Source organism: Mya arenaria, chromosome 3 (genome assembly GCF_026914265.1).
Source record: "Mya arenaria isolate MELC-2E11 chromosome 3, ASM2691426v1".
Taxonomy (NCBI): Eukaryota; Metazoa; Mollusca; class Bivalvia; order Myida; family Myidae; genus Mya; species Mya arenaria.
In genome coordinates this window covers 19667407-19693033 of record NC_069124.1, presented here as the reverse complement: position 1 = coordinate 19693033, position 25627 = coordinate 19667407, and the positions used below count along the sequence as shown (strand labels likewise).

Here is a 25627-nt window from a genome sequence, read left to right as displayed (position 1 = left end):
CTTTGTTACGAACATGCAACTATCTTTATTCTTTGAAAAACACTATAAGCTTTTTGTTTGAATCCGTTCTATTATATCATTGTTATGATAGTATATTATATAATGTTAAAATCTGATTTAGATATACATATGCTGTAAAGAATATAATATTATCCATGTATCTGAACTGGATTCTGTTTAAATAACTTTATCGAATATTACAAAACGTTATGCAAATATATACAAACTCTAAATATATATGCAAAAAGCTACAGAAACATGCTCAGTAGCAAAACGTTTAAACATAAACCCGGTTTAGTGGCTATGGGCAAACGCCAAAGACATAGAACACAAATTCACAAACAAGAAACATAGAACAGCACACAAATCTACAGACAGCACAGTGCATAAATATTATATACATATATATAAATAATTAAAGTTAACTATGCTAACAACTGAAATACCTGGCCGTTCGTTTCTGTCCACCAAGAAATTTTAGACATGACAATATCTCGGGCATTTTTCTAAAATCATGGTTTATCGAACAATCGCTTGATTTAAGATTTTAGATTGAGGTTAGATTTTTAGATTTTAGATTTGGTTTGAATATTTACGCTTTTGTCGGATAATATAATAGAAGCTTAAAACAATGACATTGATGTGTTACATTAGGTTGGTTTTATTGAAGTATTATCTTGCTGTGTCATTTCACTATTGAGTGATACTAATAGATTGCCTTATCGTTGAAAATCTGTATTATAAGGACATTAAAGCTTTAGACGACAATTGGAATACAAAACTAATTCAACTAAGGTTTAGTTTTTGAAAAGCACATATTGAGAAGAAAAGTATAAATGGCGATATAAAATGCTTCATATATAGGGTAAAGCAGCACGGTATATATATATATATATATATATTCTGATATATACTAAAGCCAAAGATCGCGAGGTTGAGGCTAAATAGAAAATTATCTTTGTAGCCGGACATTGCTGATATTCGCTGTAATTTGGAATGCATCAAAAATGTTTTAAACCATTCTGTTGAATATGATTTAATTTCTGGAAAGGAGGATTTTTATAGTTTATAAGGTGTGTGTCTTTTTACCTTGTTAAATTTCAAGTGAGTTTAATTTCAAGAGAGTATGTAATGTACTTAAAACCTACTAATTTAGTAAAAGGAATTATCGTTATTATTTTTCTTTTGATAATTTCAATTAAATTTAAACTAATAACATTCTGTACAACTTCAAATACGTATACATTTATCAACAAGCTAATAATATCAAACAATACTTGAAAAACTGTAACAGACTCTTTTGTCGCCAATTTATGTCAAAATTAGTAAATATGGTGCGTGTAGTTTAGACAATTATTGTCCCACATCCTTGATAATATTGTCATAGCACAAGTGCTGTCGTTGTAAGCAGTGTGTGTATGACAAAAGTAAACTGAGAAGGTCGACGTGCACTGGTATCCGGTTTTTTGGTTTCTGTGTTAAAACTCTATTTTTTCATCACCTTTATATTTCGCTTATCAATTTCAGAATCAATATGTCAGAGGATAAGGTATATCAAATAAACCTGCAGGAGCTTATTGAAGACTATGTATGGAGTTGTTTTCAAAAAGATATGGGTTTTATAAGGAGCATCTTCTTCTACAGAAAACCTAAGTTTTACTTCGACATACGCTGGGGATACCTCGATTTCTCACAAGACTGAGTGCAAAGAGAGACCGGTGACCGGGAACGTGAATCAGAAAAAAGTGGAGTTGTATTATTCGGAGTACGAAAATAAAACCAACATAAAACAGAGCTACACGTTTTCAACATCACAGAAGACTATTGCGACTACTAGGATTGATCTGCAGGAGAACTATACTCTTGGTGCTAAGACTAATCTGGAGGTTGACTTAACGGGTATTGCTAAGTTTGTGGGTGGAGTGAATAGGTCTTTGTCGGTGACGGAAACTAAAAGCCAAGAGTTTACCGAGACTCTTACTTGGAATATTGATTCAAATTCAAATGCGATAGATGAAGTCATAGCTGTGATTACCTCCCGTGGCACGTGTAAAAACGTCTCTTGGAAAAACCAGCATGTGCAGGTACAGTGTACGCCAATAGAGGGTCCACTGAGAATGAGAAGGAACCGAGCGACGGCGAGATGATGATGGTGAATAACTGTGAACACGTGTGTGACAGTGACTGACACTTATATGATCACACATATTGATAGAAAGTGTGATCATGACTGGCACTGATCAACTCTAAAAATATATGATCATAGATGCTATTAGTGTAATCGTAACCGAAGATACATGATTACAAAGGGATATATATTGCAGCGAGTGGGCAGAAACATATAACAGTTCCTTACCGTTATTGTTTAGACACGTGCAATGTTTTAATGCTTAAGGTTTTCTTGCAAATATCTTTATTAATTGAATGTCTTTCATTGACTTTGTGCCTTCGGAGCATTTAAACAAATATTCCAGAACAGCACATTTTTCATATTTTGAACATATTATATTTGTCGTTACTTTACTTGTATTTGTTTTAGCACATGTTAAATAAGTATTACTTTTTATTACTATATCATGTTTTGCTATGTAGTAAAGAAATAAAATGAAACTAAAGCTTATTATCCCATCATCGTAAACAAACTTATTCACATTAGATTGTTTATATACTAAAATCTACACATCAATTTCAATGGCAATGATAATTTTCGTATAGACAGGAACGCTCCAAAAGAACTTTTTTACAATTTAAGAATCCACAAACGTGAGAGGTAGTATACCGGTAACAACCAACTGACCAATATGTGTAGGTGTTGGTAAGTCAAACGTCAACACATACAAGCGTTGTTCTAATAAGTACATCAAAATATATAGTACGGACATTGGCATGGTTCAATGCTAGAAACATTATTCGAAAATTAACTGAACTAAGGTTTAAAGAGGTTAGTGTGTAAAATATCAAATGTCGGCGATGACCCCCGGAAATTTAAAGTCAGTCAGTATTCACTTGAACAGTCTGGACACAGGTCCTTACACTCAGTCCTTGACCTCTGATCGTACAACTATGTCGGAAGACTGTTAACTGGGATGCGAATCATGTTACTTTATGATGTAGTACGACGAAGGTGAAGGTCTTAGTTAATTTGAATAGAAGACCAACAGCAATATAAAGTGTAAATGTAAATTATCGTGTGGCACTCTTGCCCAGTAAAAAACCAGAATGTTGGTTTAAACATATTTATATCAATAAAGCAATTAAAGATACCAATACACTCATTGTAAAGCAAAATGAAATAATTGTATGCACAAAACAAGTTAATCACGACATAATTGAAAGGAAGCTTTGCAGCTTAAACGTTGCCCCTCTTCTGTCATTCTTTCAAGTGGAATATTTTTAAGAATAGTTATGCTTTCTCTAAAGTGATGCATATGGCTGAAGGTGAATGACAAATGTATGTGTTGGAAATTTGGAAATAGGCAATAACAGGAAACGGAAAAACAGGGAGATGTGGTAAGGCTTTGACTACACAGGTCAGAGGTTAAACTTATTTTTTTTATTTGATATTAAGGAGATCAAAATCGTTTCGTTTGGCGCGTTTAATGGCGAACGTAGTTGATTATCTTTGAGGTGGGAAGGTTCGTGGCTTTTTTGGATTGCATCGGTAGTATTTGAAATATTAAGGCTTGATAGCAGACAGTGAGTCGAATAGCAAGATATGATTATAAAGAACTAGTGAATAATAAATTGTGCGTGTACTCAATATCTTCATACTGGGCTTCTTAAAATATTTTTAGAGAACGAATGTTCATTAACATTTCTACGGTGAAGACACAGCCTCGTATGCGTGACATGCAATTTGCGTTTACCCTTATATTGAAAATGATGACTGAGATGTGTTTATAAATTTAGTATGATAAGGATGTAGAAGAACGAACTTATTCCGGTAGTGCATTCCATGAGGATAATATAGATTTTAGAATAAATGTTATCAAGGCTAACAGAGTTCCGAAGATTGTGAGAGATTGTATATCCAAATCGGGACAAAATATGTGTAGTAAGAGGCTGGCGTAAGACAAAAAAAGGTCTTGTTGAATAGGGTAAGTTTAATTCTCTGCCTTCTTCACTTCAAGTACTGTTTCACTATACTGATTTGAAATGGAAACAAGTCGATTTTTCCGGAGGTAATTCGCACTATATCATGCTGAATTTTCTCTAGGTCCTCTAAGTCAGCTTGCGTAAGATTGTCTCAAACCACATCTACATATACCAACAGAGGCCTAATAAATGTCGATAAAGTTCAATTTGAACTATTGCATCAGGCAAATATGTTGTCACTCCTTCGTTTTGACGGACTTGATGTGTTTATGGCATGTACAGCTTCAGGAGAGTGTGATGCCCATATGTTTGTGAGTTCAATCCTCCGCTTTTTGAACATTATCAATGAAGACAGGTCGAAGTGCATATCTGTTTTTTTCTGTTTGTCTTTGAGATGAGAAAGTGGTTCGGTTTTCGCTGGGTCAAATATTATAAGCATTCTTTCGGTCCACGTATGGATCGTTTCCATGTCGCTATTTTATTGCTGACCAGCAAACATAGGGTTATTGACACTGATATATAGGGTAGTATCTTCTGCATAAATACGTACGGGTGATTATATTTCACGAACACAATCAATTATATAGACAAGAAAGAGTAACGGCCTTTTAATTGAACCGTGCGGTACTCCGATATTGAAATATATATGCAAAAAGCTGCAGAAAATACTGAAACCGTATCAGGCATAGAACCAGACAGACAATAATAATTAAAGGGAACCTGGAATGCCTCTTTTTCGGAACTTGAATAAAAGATCCTCATGCCGTATGCGCTCAAACGCTTTTGAGGAGTGGCAGAATATTGCTCGAATTTTTTACCCGCATCGAGTGCAAGGCAAAAGGAATGTTAGATAGATACAAGCTGATAAAAAGTGGAGTCATTAGGAACAAAACCTGACCTGCCTGAAATGAGGATAAATGGTCGTTAAGAAGGAAGAAGTTGAATTCATTTATGTATTAATGCCAAATTATTTCTGGGACTTTCAATACACCACTCAACAGACTTAAGACGATAAATGGTGACATCTGGTTGATCTGATTACTTAAAATAGCACATATATGATCGAAATTCCACTGGTGTGGTTCTTTACTAGAAAGAAGAGAGTTATTAAAAAGGGCCCGAAGGGTCCGGTTGCCTTGCAAGTTTTCAGAACCATTATTTAGCCAATAACATAATTAAGTGGACTATCAGTGCAGAGATGGAATATCAGAGACAATAGGAAGAGATGTATTAGTTTTTTTCTGAATTTTTCTGAGCACGTTTTTTAGTATGTGTTTGCTTGTCAATTCTAAAATGTTTGACGTGGTTGCGTATCGTCCTGTAAATTCCCCAATGGTGTCCATTGTTCGGGCGCCTGGCTCTTTTAAATTCCCTCCGTCTTTGACGGAATGATATTCGAATTTTATTATGAAACTCTGGGGGCCCTGAGTGCGAGTCGTTATAACATTTGGCGGCTTAAATATATTACAAAAGTTCATAATTTTATAAGTGAACTGATTAACACAAATATGGATATTTGTGTGAAACTTGAGTCCAAGTCAAAAGATGAAACGAACGAACGGACAACGACATTGTGTGATTTTAGTGTGCGTTAAACAGGGCAGTAATAACGAAGTTACTGATTCAGAAATTGTTCCTTAACACCAGATTTTAAAACAATTTTTGATATGTGGGTTTATATGCAATGTTGTTTGTGGAGTTTTGTGCTTTTGTTCCATGTTTCTTGTTTGTGATTTGTTTTTGTTTTTTAAATTCAATGTCTTCGGCGTTTACCCTATGCCATTAAACGAGCTTTATTTTTAAACATTTGGCTACTGAGCTTGTTTCTGTAGTTTTTCATATAAATATAGTGACAGATTAAATTGTTTGCCTATGGACTTTATCGTTTGTCTAGGTTATAGTTCATTCATAACAAGGTTAAAATCTCCTGTAATGACTATATCCTTTACACCAGCGTCAACCGCCAGTGACATTGAGTTGGAAACGCATGGAAGGACATATGAACTGGATTTAGGAGGTCTGTAAATGTACCCAACAGAAGACGTTTAACTTTTGTTTTTAAACTTCGAGCCAAATACATATAATATCAATAACGTCAAGATCCCGTCGCTCTTATACAAGGAAGCCATATTAAATGAAGACTTGTTCACCTCCATGTGGGTCAGTTGATCTGTCTCTTCCAAAAGGAGTATGAAATACGGCAAATAGCAACTAAGGAGATTCAATGTAAAAGGTGGGCCATGTTTCAGTGAAGGCTAAGATGTCAAAATTACGTAATTTAATAAAATCATTGACAACGAACAGATTCATTCAAAATGAGTTAAATGTTTAACTCCTTTTGCTTGATTCTGATAATAGCGGAACAAACCGGCCCTATATGATATGAGTCATTTTTTATACATATTAAAACTCATGCTCAAAGGATAATAACGATCCAGGATCAAACTGCTCTATGAATGAGGAGTATCTACATACTGAATGGCTTGAACAACGGAAAAAGAATGAGGAAATTATGTAAGGGGGAAGTACTTGAGTAAAATAACAAGTACCGTATTAAATAATAAGCCAGACTAAAGGCGACTTTTTCCGACCAAGTAATGTGTTATTATAAAAGGAACAGCTACATCAGTAGTGTGTAAAACGTTGTATATCAGATCTGCAGGAAAGGGTTTACATGTTATGCGTGTCACATATGAGGTATACGTTAAGAAAGGGCACTTATTAATGAAGTTCAATTATTTGATGGAACAAGTGCCGCAACAAATATTTGTTACATTTTTTAACCGAATATTGCAGATAGTAATGTGCGAGCGGGTATGTGCCTTTAAAGATTCAATCGTTTCGAACTTTATTCTCCAGACAGGCAGTGTTTAATATGGCATCTGATAAACTTGCATCTCATTTCAATCTCATATCAATGAAGTTAATCGCTATCTTTGCGTACGGATTAATACACCGATATATAGTGACCACAGTGGGCCTGGCCTAGAATTGAAGGTCCTTAATGATCGAGTAAAATCTCCACAGCACCATTTTAACTGTTCACATTCGCATCAAACTTACGATATTTACTTATTAGTCGACTTCCGAACTCATTATGTATATTGATAATATGTTTTAATGCAAAATAAATCAAACATCGACTGGCACCTTCGAAGAAATTGTTGCGGGGTGAGAATATTTTGACGGTAAAATATTTTCACAGTTGCTTTTGTATTGTTGTCGATGTTCCTGTAGCTAAACTGTGTTTAATAATGTAATAGATGATACTAATAATAATGCATGTTTATTCTTAAAATTCAAATACAACGTGTGTTTTGGCTTGTCGGGTTTCTTGTTAACGGTATCACCTGTACATGTCCACAAGGCTATATTACAACCAATCCATCTCGGCATTTGCTATTTTCTTAATGGCACTTGTATGAAATATCATTAAACATCACTCGCAATGAATATGTTATGATTAATGTAATGTGTGCACATTGTGATTTTTTGTGGTCAAATTTGCAGTAATCTGTGTGTACGAGTGCCGCTTGATAAATAATTATGGTTGGTCATGAAAGATAAACTCACTTTCTGTTGGATGTACAGAAAAGTGGTGCTGAAAGCCGATGTGAACTTCTAGGAAACCGGTAAGATGTAAACAATATCCTAATCAGTCAAGTGACACTTCCAAAAATACAGTGCGAAAAGCCTGTTTGCCAAATGAAGACAAGAAGAGGAAAATGAAAGAAAAAAAGTCGTTATACATAACACCACCTTATATGTGTATGCTCAAGGTTTAAATGTTGTGATGCATGTCGGGTTTGGGAACACTATATTTTGTGCTGAGGAAACATATGCATGTGTTGAACTCATGGATACGTGGCTGTTATTCAAGTGTCATTAAATAATTTCATTGTAACAAATATTAGTTAGTCGTCCACGTTTAACATCACGCACAATTTTGTTGAGTTAAAAAAAAAATGTTAAGATATTAAATATGCCATTGAAATATGTTTGGTTGGAAATTTCTACAATGTTAAATTTAAAAGTAATTGAACAGATACTTGTTATTTTCATGTTTCTTTTAATTTTCAGGTTGTTTTTAAATTAAAAGAAATATGAAATAATTTATTCATCAACTATTTTCTATCAATTATAATTGGTCAAAAACAATAACAATTGATTTTAATAATACTAATTTATTTTTATAAATTTAATGTGTATATTGCTTATTATTATATAATTATATCAGTCAATATTGAGTAAATAGCACATCTGTCACTCTTGATTGGTACATAGCTGCTTTATTTTAAAATGGTGAAATTGAAATTTCTTGTAAACATATATGTGGAAATTCTGATCAGACTTGTACCCCATCGTGTTTTATATCAGTGTATTGCTACTTGAAATGAGTTAAATAGAAGTGCTTACCAAACTTGTTATTGTTCCTTCTTAAACAATAGACATGTTAAGATATAATCGTTTGTTGAGACATTAGTACTAGAGATTAAGTTGACTGAGGCTGACTCTTTATTACAGTAAAATTTCAGATCGAATATTTATTTAAAACTGGAATAGAAGTGAAGGAAGTAATTAATTATTGTGTGAAATGGTGAAGCAGTGTCAATTGTATGCAATGGTAAATTAAATAAGTGATGATGACTTTAGTAGTGTAACCGGATATGCGGAATATAAATCATTTTACTTGAAAGTGTTTACAAATTAAATGTCATTGTGATTGTACATATATTCATTTAGAAATGATTCGCAGTTGTGAGTTGGTGTTACCATGTGTAGTAATAGCAACATCGAAGAATTACAGTTAGATGACAGGAAGGGGCTGAATAAGTTTAGGTTATTTTATTTTAGTATTTTATTTTCAAGACTTACTTTTATGTAGTGAAATATGCTAATAAATACATGTGTTTCATTAATAAGCGATCAAGATGCATGTTTTTAATGCATGTAATGAACACTTCATGTGTGTTGTGTGTTTGTTTGTTTGTGTGTGTGTGTGTGTGTGTGTGTGTGTGTGTGTGTGTGTGTGTATGCGCGTGCGTGCAAGTGTGTGCTTGAGTATTTGTATGTGTGTGCTTGTGCCTGTCCGTGTGTGTTTCGTTTGTGGATGTAATTTTGTTATTTGCCAAAAACAGTACAATCACATTTGCACCCTTTTTCATTAAAAAGGTAGAATGTAAATACAGTTATGGACATATAAAATGCTTTTTTAATGTAAGAAAATAAAATAATCCGAAAATCATTTATCGATGGAAGTAGTTCATAGATATAGCTGAAGGATGTCATTTATATCAGGAAAACGATAAAAGAAATGCACATATTATTTTAAACTGGAAAAATGCATTTGTTCGACATGTCTTCGATAAATCAAACACCAAAATCAAGTGAAAATGAGATGACAAGAATAATTGGCATACATGAATATTTAATAACAAGTATAATTATATCTTAAACATTGATTATTATTCAGGTAAAGGACATGAGTAGATAAAAATAAATTATTTTTTATAAATCCAAGTATGATTTTGTTTATGTTCAAACTAAAGGGCAGTATGTGTATACATATTTTGTAAACATACACATACATTCACATAAACATATAGCAGTAATACCGATTAATTAAGATACACAGTAGGCAACATTGCTTTGAAAGAGGATATACAAAACTTAAAGGTCAAGTTTGAAATCTTGAAAATACAAGATCAATCTGATTAGCTTTATATTAGTCTAGTCAGATGCATTGATACAACTTATGTGAATCTTGAATATTTATATCAATACTATAGACATTAACACTTATCTTTTTACACTGAATCATTGATATTTATTTAGAGAATAACATTTCTTCACCATACAGTTTTTGTATATATTTATTTTTCAAACATTAACACGCATACACATTCGCACATGTAATAACAGTGATATGAATTTAGAGAAAGAAGAGACAACACGGCTTTTAAAATGAATATACAACACTTAAAGGTTGAGTTTGTATTCTTTAACATGGCCTGATACATCTCGTATACGTATACTGAAAATCAGTAAGATGCATTGTAACCCTCTTTGAAGTTTCAACTCGTGTGATACTTATCTATCTGTATCTCAAATATCATTGGCATCCAGATATAGCAATGCACATGGAATTCATATGACAATTCTACACCAGTCAGTATTTGAATACATATTTAATAAGCATACACGCATAAACATATACATATAACCGTCATACACATTAAGAAACATCGATTATGGCCCTAAATGCTTGTAACCTGTAATAATATATTTGGTATACATGTACAAAATATTACTGAATACAAATATACATGGAGCTGTGCTGAAACTACATAAAGCATTCATCATTAAAAATATAGGGAAGTAAAGTTCGTTAAGAGTTATATTAAGCACTTATTATATGCATGCTTACAGTTATATTGAACTGTAACTGAGTAGTGAAGCATAATAGATAAATAGACGATAAAATAAATATAACAATGTAAAATGCATGCTCAAAAATATGGAATTAAAGTTAACAATTGATGAGCATTGATGAACAAATGTATTATAATCATAAGGTGATATAATGATAATATGTTTTATGATTTGAGTTTAAACACGTACAGCAAAAAGTTGTCAAATGAATCACACAAATAAGTGAGTAAGTTAGAGTAAGCTCCCAGCACTGTAATTTCACAAATAAGGAGGAAGGAAGGTTGAATCCAATCCGAAAAACTTCCATGCGACTGTTTATCTTGATCATTGCACCGTTCTCATCTGTTTCAATTAACATACTTTAATCAAATGACCAGCTGTCAGTGACAAGGGAATGTTTTCTGCGTACACTGATAAGCAAGTTCACTTCTGTATGGCATTTTGTGTTTTTTTTTATAAATGCCTTGCATTGTTTGTAATCTGTTTCCTAAATTTCGTAAATACACTTCTGATGTTATATTACACAAACTTTACAATGGTGTCCATAGGCTTATCTTTTAGTCTACTAATTTTGTGGGACTTGTAAGTGTCATGGTTGATATATCCAGACCACCTTCCTTAGCAACCTACTGAGCAGTAGTGTTTCTGTTCTCACCAGACTCCTCATTGGTGTTGCCAATGACAACAGTTTCATCCACTGTATTGATTCGAAGAAACAATTTCAATGTTAAAGTGATTGACCTGTCACCTCCGTTTTAGGGGTTGAACTAGCTCATGTATGGCAGAGTTGTGCATGCCCCTGGCCGTTATGTCATCCTTTATAAATACTTGATGTTCGTACGTCAAAGTTGAAGGTCAAAATTGATTTGAATAAAACACAAACAACAGTAGAAAAACACGAACAAAAATCAAACGATCTGTGTTAAAACCAGGTTTTACTTAACAAGTTGATGTGGTATTCATTAGCTTTGACAATACCAAGAAAAAATCACGAGTACACCATATTGGTGCTTTTGTATTTAAATGCCATGTGAACAAGTTTACATGAACGTCTGATATGACTACCATTAGTGTTTGAAGTTTGCAATCGAGAAGAGTATTGAAGTCTTCACCTATAAATACGTTTTTATTTGCTTTTTCACATCCTTAAAAAAATAATATTCTCAGTAGTTGGTGCTTATATATTAACTTTTACTAGATCAAGGCGGCTGCCTATGCTAAGTGATAGCACTTGTAAACGACCTATTATAATTTTCTCATATTGTATGAAATCATATGATAACCAACCCCTTGATATGTGTGCTATCGCCACTTAAGAAGTGATTAAAAGATTAATAGGGCCAGGTTCAAGTGCGGAAAATTGATTATGTTGACACGAATGATTTGGTAATTCATGAGATAATTATTGCGCATAATCAAAGAATATAGCAGACTCAGTAAAATAGAGTAGCATAAGAGTAGAAAGCTAAGCAGAAAGTAATACAATTGAATAAAATGAGCTTACAATTTGTCAGTTAAATTCAGTTAATATAACTTATTGATCAAGCTATATAGTAATGTTTGACAGTAATTTGACCTTAAGTTAACCAAAAAGGGTAAGTTGTGGTTATTTTATAAATGCAATCTATTTCACCTAATGGTTTTGTTTTTACACTTAAATATTTTGTTATATTAGTCAGATTTCAGCCAAACTTTTAATATCCTAATGTATCCAAATATGCATTTGCTTGGACGAAATTGCTATTTGTCTATTTGTAAGACTGTTTGTTTTATAGATAAAACTTCATGGATATGTATGCAAAATTAATCAAATTTATTTACCACTTACAACTAACATTAAGATATCCGATCTTTTCTCCTTCATAAATTAAAGGAAAACATCTGGGGGGTTTTAATCAATGCAGGCATATTTGATATAAGAATTTAAGCTAGAACTCAAATGGGTAGATTGTTAAGACCCGGACACAGTTAATAAATATTTGTTTTACATTAATAACAACAAACACAATACGTATACCCAAGTACTTCCTTAAACAATAATAACGCATACTCTTTTCAATGGTAATAAAGAAAACAAGAGCGCACTTCCTTTCCAGTAGAAAAGACAAGGCTTTTCTTAACATTAAAACCACTTATCATTTCAAGTCTTGATAGTCATGCTACCAATGCATGCATTCAATCAATATTACAACATGTAATGACACAATGACCCCATAGACTTTAGTATCATTGGCGTGGGTTTTGTTTTTTCCAACAACTTATTTTAACTTTAGCTGCTTTACATTTAAGACAAAAATAAACAGGAAATTCAAACATTCTCAACACGTAAATATTTACAATCTACAAGGAGATATATATGATACGAAATTACAGAATAAGACCAAATATGTATATAACTGTTCATTTTTTGCAGTCTGATAAATGTCAATATTGTAAGAAACTTTGCAGCAGACGTGCATCATGCATTTGTAATAGAATAAGCAAGCGAGTGTTTGTGCAAACACATCATGTTTAGATATTTATTAAGATGTAATAATGTGAACATTCTAGCCTTATTATTTGTCTTTGCGTTTATAGTGTTATAAATAAGTGAATTTATTTCATGCATATCGTTGAAAGAATTAAAAGTATTGGTGAATGATGACTTGATCATTTCACTCTGGCTCGAGTGAAATTATAACATTTGATCATTTCACTGCAGACAAATCGGGACTACTTTTTCCCCTCTTCTGTATGATTTACTTCCCTTTACTTTAAAGAAATACATGCATGTAACAAGTGGAAAATACATGTTTGTTGTCGTCTGCTTTGCAGCAATTGACACAATGGTCAAATCGGCGTTAGGTGATATACTTTTTTGATGCAGAAACTTTTTCTCAGCACAGAATTTGAAGAAATAATGATGCAAAATTATGAAAACAGTGACGTAAACATCAACATTGATGTGGACCAATTTATATCTGGGAACAATAACATAAACACATTAAGAAGAACAAACAGCGATATGAAAGTAGTTAATAAAGTTGTATTGTCAAAAGAAAATTAAAAAATATTCAATTCATTCCACCAACTAAGTTAATGAATACTTGTGTCGTTTTGCCATATCAGTCAAAAACGAAATGGTGAGGAATATGATCCAACAAGCCTAAGAAGCTTTGTGAGCTCTGTCTAGGGACATCTCAGATGTAAAAACCCAAAGATATCCTTCTTTCATGATGTTGTGTTTGCTAATGTTTGACACATCTTGAAAATAAAACAGAAAAACCTGAAGATGATGGGCAAAGGAAACAGGCCACGAGCAGCCGAGCCCTCACTGAAACACATCTGGAGCAGACGTATTAGGCCCACACTTCCAGTGCACGTTCCTTCGTCCATTATATGTGGTACACATGTACTACATTTTTGTATAGGGCTGGTGCTGAAGTAAGTAACATGATATGGGCTGATGCTCACCTCGGTTTGAACCCTGGAACTGGGCGTGAGTTCATTAAACTCAAAACTGAGCGACAAACGAAAACAAGGACTAGTCAAAACATTCGAAAATTTAAGTAAGGTGAGTTGTTTATTATTCAACATGATTTAAAAAATGCGGATTTAATGCCTAACTATTTAAAAAAAAAAGATAATTGGTTTAATGGCAGTAAAGAAACACACGGGTTCATTAAAATGTGAATTGAATTTTAAACAAATGCGAAATATATATACCATTTTTTTTGCAAATGTTCTGCCAAATTATTTTCAGACAAAATCAGCCTCGTGAGTTCGCCACAGAGGGTGAGCCACACCGAGATCCTATGCATCTATTGAAAGTGTTAAGGGCCCGGCGCATTGTAAAATCTCTGGGCCCAGAAAGCCCATTTCTTGTGAGTATTTGTACAGGCCAGGAGAAAGGTTGATTCCAGAATAATGTCATGGGGATCAACTCTATCTACAGCATAATGAACAATATGAATGCAGATGCTGTTATAAAGGACTCTCGCATCATGCCGTATATTGTCATTATCAAATTATGCATTATAAAACAAACACTTGTGCGATTGAGTTTAACTATTAAAAAAAGAATAAACTTACCATTTCATGTGTGCTATTAAAAAAAGAATGAACATACCATGTTATGTATGATTTATTTTATGGAATATACTCTTACAATAAACCCGCTTGGTAGGTATCGGTTGACTATTAACTTGTCCAAATGTGGTAGTAAAAGAGGTGTATATCATTTTCACTGAAAAACTTTAACCGCATACATGTATGCACATGTATTTTGAATTGGACTAACTTCCTTTAAATGTTAACCTTTATCAGTTTATAAATTAAGTTTTCTTTTAAAAATATTGTAGTGCTCAGAAAAGGCTTGTTCGAATGCTGAACGATAAACGGTTCCCGCCATATCAAATATTTTAGATCAGCGGCCATGAAAACCTGAACATCTGAATAACTATAGCAGACTGAACAACAACCAGGCAATGGCGATTTCTGACATCTGGTCGTCTAAAAAAAACTCCAAAGTCTGCGCTTCATCTTTCTCAAAAGCATTTAATATTTATCGGTAAAGTGGCATTCAACTTTAGTACATAGAAAACCTTTTCGCTATTTCAACAACAAAACACCTTGCACAGCGCCATGAATTCGTCACCGACGAAATATCGAAGGATCCAGATGATTCCAGAGTCCGAGAGCGACATTGAATAAATATACACCACTTAACACAATGTTTTGTTCTTGAATGTACAGAAATATATTACATGTTCCAGTTCCATTCACTTATATTTCTACGTGCTATACATTTTTCTTTGGGCAATGCTCTAGCTTAAAACCTTGTTTTGTGCGTTAATAAATGTAAAAACCAATCTTAGGTTTCGTAGATGGTATAAGTGTTTTATTCAAAGTTAATTTCAATTTCAACAAATATTTATTTTTAGTGGACGTACAGCTCGCGCGAATAGGAGTAACCATGACACAGCGGTTATGCCGCAGATACTTCCCTTCCATGGATATACAATTTTATAATGCTTTTTTGTATGTTCAATTAAAGTATGAATGGAATGGAATTGCCACTTTGAAAGGATGTTTGGTCAAAGTGGTTGAGATTTTGAATTCCTTTAGGGGCTCACCACATATTGGCTTAGATTTTCTCCGCTACAAGTATCACTCCTGAGTTTCAACTCTTTAACAGCAGACATATTGCTTACAAATGATTTCGAACATAACGAAACATGCGTGTTACCACAATACAATAGCAATATGACTTCAAATAAACTGTCTCTTGGTAACATAATCTCTGATTACCAAGTTTGTATGAACAATTTTTTTTTGATGACATTTAAATATTCATTAAGAGCATTATGCATATTCCATGAATCTAGCTTTCATTGCATTCTTGATCTTGCTTTAATGACATTCGATTTCCACAATTGTTTATTGACTTAAACATTAACGTCTGGAGATATGTAAGCTGCATCTTTATGAGGTGTAAGTCAATTGGGACTGTCTTTTTGTCGCTGTGTTTTACGTTCATCTCAAACAACAGTTTCCAGTTTGTTGTCATACTCAAGGTCAACAGGACATTAACAAATGTATGAATAAAGCCTATTTTCGTTGGTTAAGATTCCAAGTAAAGATAACACCTTTTTCATTTGCAAACAATTGATATGGTTTTGCATTGAAGGTACCAAATACACTTTGAACCTTTAACCTGAACATTTTTTTCTCACAGAAGTTTGCCCAGTACAATTCTTTCAATTTTGCCCATGAAAGGAATGACAATTTTACCACATATAAAAGGTCCCATTCCTTAGCTTGAAAAATCATAAACTATCATGAGTCTGCGCATGGTATATGCAGATCCTATTGTTTTAATGTCAAAATACGGCTTGAGCTTCGTGTTTGAAATTGTGAAAACTGTTTAATGTACACACTATCAATATAAACAATGTATCTTCCTTCTATGTATACTGCATATTTGAACAGTGTTTGTCGTTTGCAACGGTCGAGGTTATAGGAATATTGCCAGACATTTTTATACGGGTACGTGCACGTTTCGCCTACTCTTTGTGCATACACTTTATCCAGGTTTGTGTCTATTTTACAAGTTTAGAGTGGCATAGCACGACTGGAGGTGATTTATGAGAGTATCAACGTGCATACATCTTCACGTTTATAGTGACATTCAAAATCTACCTTTATTTCAACTGCAGTTTTTTACATGGAAGTGTATCTAAACAAGTACATGTAGATTCCGTGTCTCGCAACTTTAATACTATCGTCATAGAACTGTGGCCTTATTCGTTATTACTTGCACTGTATGTATTTGTAAGAGTGTGTGCTTGTTCGTGTGAGTGTGCCTGAATGTGAACAAAGTATTCTTTTCAACTAAAAAACAACCACGAGCGTTTGTATTAGTTATAGTGTTTGTGTACAATTACTTTATCACTTATCCATTTCAGAACCAAAATGTCAGATGTATACCAAATAAATCTTCAGGAGTTTATTGAAGAGTTTGTATGGGACTGTTTCAAACACGATATTGGGTTAATAAGGGGCATCTTCAACAAAAAATCCAAATTTTACTTCGACATACGCTGGGGATACCTCGATTTCTCACACAAGACTAAAAGCGAAGAGAGACAGGTGACCGGGAACATGAATCAGAGAAACGAGGAGTTGTATTATTCGGAATACGATAATAAATCCAATATGCAACAGAGCTACACGTTTTCAACATCAAGACAGACTACTGCGACTACTAGGATTGAGATGCAGGAAAACTACACTATTGGTGCTACAACTAATCTGGAAGTGGACCTAGCGGGTATTGTTAAGTTTGGGGGTGGAGTGAATGGGTCTTTGTCGGTGACTGAAAGACACTCACTTGGAATATTGATACAAACATTGTTGTCCCGCCCTGGAATCGCGCCTGTGCGAGGTTGTTTGTTTATGAACAACCCTCAATACTTGACTTCACTGTAACTACGACCCTCTCGTTACCAAAGACATCTTTACCAGTGTCCATAAGACGAAAACAAGACGACAAACTCGTGAAGACGTACTACATTACGAACCTTAACGCAATATTCGCCAAATACAACCAGAAGTATGAGAACGATAAAGACAAAATTGTAAAGATTGAGGCAAGGCCGGTGGAAGGGAGTGAAATAGATGAAGTTATAGTAAAGATTACCTCTCGTGGCACGTGTAAAAACGTTTCTTGAAAAATCAACATGTGCAGGTACAGTGTACGCCGATAGAGGGTGCACCGGTACAGGCACCAACCGAAAATAAGAAGGAGATGAGCGAACAGAAGGAAGATAACGGAGAAAAACTTTGAACATATAAACGATGTGACTTGTACTAATATGAGCGCACATTTTTGGAAGAACTATTACAGTTTACGCCAATAGAGTGGGCACTGGCAGAGACGTCAGCCAAAAAAGAGAAGAAGCCAAACGAACTTCGTAACCGAAGAGAAACTTTCACGAATAAATACATATGTATATGAATTGCAAATTAGCAGATAACAAGTTTCTCTTTCATATATATTTCAATGGAATGTCGTCCATGCTTATCATTTACCTCACATTCTTTTGTATTTTAATACATTTTGTACTTTGTTACAATATTTGTAATTTTATTAGCAAATGTTAAATAACTATTAATTGTAATTTCTATAATCTGTTTATTATGTTAATTATTTATTTTGCTATTTAGTTTAAATCGCAGTTTTTCCATTACCGTAATCCACGTACTTCACATCAATTATTAATATATCAGTGCCAATGCCAATCAGGATATTTTGTACAGTCGGAAAACAAACACACAAAAAATAAACCTTTTTTAGTATCATCAACCTTGGTAACAGCCATATGTCCCACGCTGATGTCAGTAGGTCACAGTTAGAAACACTCGACTAAAAGATATATTTGTTTTCTTTTTAAGAATCATCAAGTGTGGAAGGCAGAATACTATAACAGCCTGGAGGTATGTTTTATGCATTCTTAGTATTTTTTTTTTAAATCTGATTATGGTTTTATCGTCAACAAGTTATACAATAATCATAATGTATTACATTTGATCATCTGAGTATAAGCGTAGATATGTGTGTTAGTTTATGACCTGTCTATGTGTGAAAGGTTAAACTTGTTTAAGTCACAGGCATCTGAATCATTGTTTGTCACTAAAATATTGTTTAAAACCATTTTGGTAGCATGCACAAAACATAGTTACTTTCGTTTTCATAAACATAGCTACTTTCGTTTTCATAAAATTTACCGTTAATGTATAAACCCGTTCTGGTTCATGTGTACACGTTTTAACAGTTTCGGAAGGCTCGTTACAACTTTTGCAAGTACCCGGATGTACGAGTAAAAATTCGCCATCTTGCTTGATATGCAAATGTACGCTATGCTCTGATTAATATTTGACAATGACATCACAACAAAAATCAAGTTTTCACATATATATAGGGCACTGGACTAGAATTTATTTGAAAAGACAACTGGCCAAAATTATTGGTTTCATACTTACTCCGTTTTTTTCTGGAAAAAACGAAACAGATTTTCTTGCTTCGGCTTCGCGTTCCCCTCCATTGCCTGGCATTCGAACAATTGTTACCAGAGGGATAACGCAAATGACCTCACATTTCGCGCCAAAATGCGTTACGTAATTTCGTTAATTCCGGAAATCTAAATTCATTACTTTCTAGAGAGGATAAGACTAATGACGTCACAAAGCGAGGTATTGCTGCATTGTAATTCAGAGTGCTGGGAAACCAATTTTGGAAGGACGTAAACAAACGAACTTTACAAAACTATTGCACAAATGATATTTTCGATGCTGTTAAAAAGTAGCCGGGTGAGGATGCAAAAGTTACCGGGTGATTTTACCGGCTCCCGGCCCATTTCTACACCCCTGATAACAGCCATATAATCCATTATGATTTGTAGCTGTCAGTAGGTGAGATAATAACACATAGGCAAACAATTGTCTAATGTGCGCCATATGACCCATTTTGAAGTATTTGTGAAAATTCAACACGTACAGAAGTTTATCTAATAAATAATTTTATACGGACATTAACATGGTTACTAGAAACATTATTCACGGATGGATTAAACTAAGGTATTATTAGTTCAGTGTGTCGGCGAACACCTCTGCTAAATTCTTAGTCAATATTTACAAACAACTACTATCCACGTGCTCGCTTGATATTAGTCTGGAAAGAGTAAAGAAGGTGGGTCCTCACACTTAGTTCTTGACCTCGGATCTTACAACTAGTTCAATAAACTGTACCTTGAGATGTGAATCAATTTAATATTTGATGTTTTAAAGTCGAAGACGAGGCTCAAATTTCAATTTTATCTGTTTTAAACGACAAAATTAACAGTAGTTGAAAATGTAAATTATGGTGTGGCCAACTTGACCAGTCGAAAACCAAAATGTGGACATACGTTCAGATAACAAATCAGGTTAATCTCAACTTCATAATTATGAAGTCCAACAACGCATATTCATTTTGTTCTTGCAATACAAAATGAATTGTCATACTAACTTAGTAAGAGAAACCATGTTGGGCACACGGAGGTTTGTTTGCATGGACTCCATGTGGGTTAAGATGATGACACAACATGGGAACTATGAGGGCATAACCTTTTGCCATTATGGAAAACCCCCACATCCGACCAATATGGCCATTATGGCCAAGCATTATGGGCAAACAATGATGGAGCATATTGTCAGCACATTGGTTCATGTCCTCTGCATCTTCCATCTTCAAGTTTGAGGACTACACTATCCAAGTTATTAGCTGTTCACTGGAACGCAACGCCTAAGCATTAAAGTGGGTTGGCGTCATTTAATTTTGTTTTGACAAACTGCTTCTTTAAAACATTTTTAAAACTGTTTAATTATGCAATCGGACAAAGTCAAAATTGAAATAATATTCATAAAATTACAGAACTTGCAGGACTAAGCTTTCATTTGTTCAACTTAACTACTATATTTCTGAAGGGTTATAATATGTCATTACACCCATGTGGATTTAATAACGGCACAACTTGCAAATATGGGTCCCAGATGGTTCTCACATCGGTTTCCAATACAGAGCTTGCCATTGTATAGCCCATATGGCTCCAAGTTGTGCTTGCTTGTTGGGCTGGGTAAGAATTGATGGATATTTAGTAAATTAATGATATTTTAGTTCTTAAAGTCATTTTCTCTAGAAAATTAATACATATAACATTATCTTTGAACGAACGATTTGCTAAAATCCGCTATTGAAGCCCTCTGTTTGATCATTATCAAAATGCAGTTGTAAGTTGATATTTTGTCTGTATGTTTGTTTAATGTGCTTTGCTTCATTTAAAATCGAAAGAGGTTAAAAGTTCATTTATCAAAAACGGAAATATAAGTACGTTAGTAATTGCAGAGATTTTCTTCTCGGTTTGATTTACCATAATAGCAAAGCCTTTGTATGGTATATAGGTCAAACAAAACATTCATTTATACGATATGTCTTTCAACACAACCCTTCTTTAACTTGTATTATTGTTGATATATAATATATGTGTGCTTGTATCGATTGAACTTGTAAATGGCAAGTTTTCATAAAAACAATGAAATATTAATACCTATCTCGTTTGAAATAAAACTGCAAAGGAAGCAATTTTCCTTCTTTGAATGCCCCACTGTGAAATATCAAAAAAGACAACCTTCGTAAAATATTAAAAATTGGCTTCTACCTGTTTAATATATATATCTCAATCGTTTGAATGATTTGTGTAGCATATAATTTAATTATTTTATTAAATAGTGTAATATTTATCTGACTAAGAATGTGTAATATGCAAGTTCAACATTGGAAGTTTACTCAACTGTGGCATCGAACGTTAAATGTTAACATGAGGAGAATAAATATTTAGACGTTTGGATTAATCCGGGTATTTATAATATAACAATCTTTACTCCAGTTTAAAAACAAAATTTTATTGACATAAGTGGCGTTCTGATGTTGCATGCTGTGCAAAATGTAGTAGTATATACTAGCATTTGCATAGTACGTTTTATATGGATGAATATTTTAATACCTTATATGACAACAAATAGTAGAAAACACATTACTCAGTATCGTGTATCAGCCCACATGATACGTATTGAAACGGGTAGGTACAAGAAATAAAATAAAGTATTATGTATATCATGCAATGCACAAGAAATTGACGATGCATTTCATTATGTTCTAAGATGTAATGTTTGCGATGCTCTCCGGCTCATTTTTTATTGATGTAAAACCCAGCATGATTAAATATTTTCAACTTATAAGTAGTAAAACAAACTAACTATTGTAAATTTATGTAAATTCTTGCTATAGCGAATGAAAGAAGAAACATGTTAATCGATGATATTGTTTAAGCTTTGATCGTATAATTATTGTTGTTTGAGTTATATTTGGCAGAACCAGTATTACCAAAGGTCTAAAATGTCTTATTGAATTAGGTGAAATTTCTTTAAAACATAAATACATGTAGAGCTTGAATAAAATGTATACAACTCCTCAAAATGTAAAAATTATAGAAGTTACAAAACTGAATTTAAATTCAAAGACTGTTATGTAAATGCAACCTTTATACTTATACTGTAATTATCATCTACCAATTTTAAAAAGGATGATGGATTGGTAAAACAATAATAATAAAAAATGGCAAGTGTATACTTTGAAAGACGCGTATGATAACTACATTTTGTTATTTCTATTTCCATTAAACAAGAATATTGTACTGTTGTTTATCTCTTGCAATAATTGTAATGGTTGCATTAACCACTATCAATCCCTTATAGACTTATTTATAACCACAAAATGGAAAGGTATAGACTGACAAAACCTGTAAAGTAGAAATAAGTTGACGTATAGCATCAAGTCGGCGCGCTGAAAATAGAAGAAAAACAACATGCATCTAGACCATCAATGAGGTGATACATATTAAGTAATTGAGTATTCGGAATACATTACAATTGTTGATAATGTTTAAAAATTGTATTTACTTTTGTGAAAAACCTCTACTGTAATGAGCAATTACATTGGAAAAAAATGACTACGAGGAAACAAACTGGTTTGAATTCTTTGAATGGCATTGCAAAACAAACAATCAAGCATGATGTTAGATTTTGATAACTTCCTTTGCAGCTGCTTTCCTTGGGTGATTATTGCGTAGGCGATTGAGAAACATACAGGTTATTAATGGTACCGTGTAACATTTAGCTGTTCAGGGAAAAGTTGGTATTTGAAATCAATTTTTTCACTATTCATGGCCATTATAAACTTAGAGGTCGATAATAATCAAATAATACATTTTTTTAAACACACCAACTATCACATTTAATCATTCAAAGTGGAAAATATCAACAGCATTCTTCTGCAATTTATGAAATGGTGTCTCTAAGTAAAGCTATATCATTAACAATATCAATTATAAATGGCTCAGACTTATGACCTTCTACATGTCAATTGGGAGTAATACAAAACCAATGCTTATAAGCAGTGTTTTAACCACATATCTCAGGTGAGCGACTCAGGATATATGTATAATTATAGATGTGAGCGAATCACATGTTATGGAGAATGATATAAGCTTCATTGTTAATTCAATTCAATTATTTGTTAAGATAACTATTGTTTGACAAGTTTTTATGCTCGCTTATAAAAGTGTTTTGCTTTTGTAATACGGCTAGTGGAAGGGACATACTGTACAGTATATATACATGCAATAATTTGGAGGAATATATTGTAAGTATATTTTAGTTAATGATACAATCCTAGATTAATTAATGATTTAACTTTATTTAAACATTTTTATTGATACATTTCCAAAAAAATTTTCGAATTTGAGTCAATGTTTCGTACAGCCGCTACAGCTTCATTAGCTCGTCTGTTTGCAACAGTCTAGTCCATAAAAAAGGTTGCCAAACACTACTTGTACGGGTGCGTGTATGCATCTTTTTGTGCACTACAACATCCTTGGGTGTGTGCATTGAACAATAAAATGGCATGTACGATAGCACAACGGAAAGTTACACTTAACATGCATGCGAGTATCAGCAAGCATATCAGTACAAGTTTGTAGTTAACTTTCTCAGTCGGCCTTTAAACTCAACTACAGCTTTTACATGTACGTTAACCTACACATACAAGAACGAGAACACGTCGTGTCTTACATCCTGCATAATATTGTCATATCTATGGTGTAGTTGTTGTTAGCAGTGTGTGGGTGACAAAAGTATTCCCTTATCAACTGAGAAGGTCGACGTGTGCTGGTATCCGTTTTCGGTTTCTGTGTTTTAACTCTATCTTTTTCATAATCTTTATATTTCTATTATCAATTTCAGAATCAATATGTCAGAGGATAATATATACCAAATAAACCTGAAGGAGCTTATTGAAGACTATGCATGGAGCTGTTTTCAAGACAATATGGGATTTACAAGGGGTATCTTTAACAGAAAATCCAAGTTTTACTTCGATATAAGCTGGGGATACCTCGATTTCTCACACAAGACTGAGAGCACAAAAAGACCGTTGCCCGTAGACATGTATCAGAAAAACGTGGAGTTGTATCATTCGGAATACGAGAATAAAACCACCACAAAACAGAGCTACACGTTTTCAACATCAAGGGAGACTTCTGCGACTACTAGGATTGAGCTGCAGGAGAACTACACTATTGGTGCTGAAACTAATCTGGAGGTGGACTTAGCGGGTATTGTTAAATTTGGGGGTGGAGTGAATGGGTCTTTGTCGGTGACTAAAACAAAAGGCCAAGAGTTTACCGAGACTCTCACTTGGAAAATCGATACAAATGTTGTGGTCCCTCGCTCGAATCGCGCCCTTGCGACGCTGTGTGTTCATGAAGAACCATCAATACTTGACTTCACGGTAACTACGACCCTCTCATTGCCAAAGAAAACTCTTCCAGTGTCTTTAAGACGAAAACGAGATGAAAAAATCTTGAAAACGTACTACATCACGAACCTGAGCGTAATTTTCGCCGAATACAACAAGAAGTATGAGAACGATAAACACAGAATTGTAAAAATTGAAACAAGGCCGTTTGAAGGGAGTTCGATAGATGAAGTTATAGCTGTGATTACCTCCCGTGGCACGTGTAAAAACGTCTCTTGGAAAAAACAGCATGTTCAGGTACAGTTTACACCGATAGAAGGCCCTCCAAAAATGAAAAGAAGCCGAGCGACGGTCAGAAGATGATGGTGAATAACTGTGACCCCGTGTGTGACAGTGACTGAAAGTTATATGATCACACATTATTGATAGCAGAAAGTTTGATAAAAATGTGTGAAATTTTCTGGAAACAGTTTGATAAAATTTAAAATAAATATGATCATAGACGCTATTAGTTTAATCATAGCCGAAGAAACAGGATAACAAGAGAATTTATGTTGTAGAGGCGAATCGGCAGATACATATAACAGTTCCTTACTGTTATTGTTTAGACACGTGCAATGTTTCACTGCTAGAAGTTTTTCTTACAAATATCTTTTTAAATGTCTATCATCAACATTTTGGCATTCAGAGCAATTAAAGATTATTTCAGAACTGCACATTTTTTTTATTTGAACACATTAAATTCGTCGTTACTATAATACTTGTATTTGATTGGCACATATTTAAATACTTATTAATATTATGATTTATAATATATTTTGCTATGTAGTCATGAAATGAAAGGTTATCAAAGCTTCTTATTCCATCACTTTAACCTAACTTCTTCGCATAAGTTATTTCTATACCGAAAGGTATATATCAGTTTCAATGTCGATGAGATTTTATGTATAGAATGGCACGCTCCAAAACGGAAGATCTTTTTTACATTTTAAGAATCCGCAAACATGATAGGTAGAATACCAGTAACAGTCAACTGACGAATATTGATGTGTAGGTGTCAGTAGGTCAAATGTCAACATACTGGCAAACGTTTGTCTAATGACAGTCATAATTATGACCCCTTTTGAAATGTAGTTGTCGGTAGGTCAAATGTCAATATATACAAACGTTTGTCTAATGATATTCATAATAATGACCCATTTTAAAATT

The 25627-nt window shown here is 33.6% G+C and overlaps 2 protein-coding genes and 1 pseudogene across 4 annotated transcripts in view; all 3 read left to right on the top strand.

The window, feature by feature from the left end:
- Nucleotides 1-8565: 8565 nt before the first annotated feature.
- Nucleotides 8566-25627, top strand: part of LOC128227834 (uncharacterized) — a 34367-nt gene continuing 17305 nt past the window's right edge. The window contains exon 1 of one of the 3 annotated variants that reach the window (XM_052938711.1): nt 8566-8719. Coding sequence is in view for 1 of the 3 variants with exons in the window: in XM_052938710.1 (XP_052794670.1) it covers nt 8870-8934 (65 nt within the window). In the remaining 2 variants the exon portion in view is untranslated. Of the gene's footprint in view, nt 8720-8739; nt 8935-25627 lie in introns of those variants that run through there. The other 2 variants (XR_008259858.1, XM_052938710.1) reach the window with 2 other exon arrangements.
- On the top strand, nt 14330-18093 carry LOC128227835 (uncharacterized; annotated as a pseudogene).
- LOC128227837 (uncharacterized) lies at nt 23241-25138 on the top strand. Its single transcript, XM_052938716.1, has 2 exons — nt 23241-23305; nt 23905-25138. The coding sequence occupies exon 2, from the start codon at nt 23912-23914 to the stop codon at nt 24779-24781; it is 870 nt and encodes a 289-aa protein (XP_052794676.1). The 5' UTR covers nt 23241-23305; nt 23905-23911; the 3' UTR covers nt 24782-25138.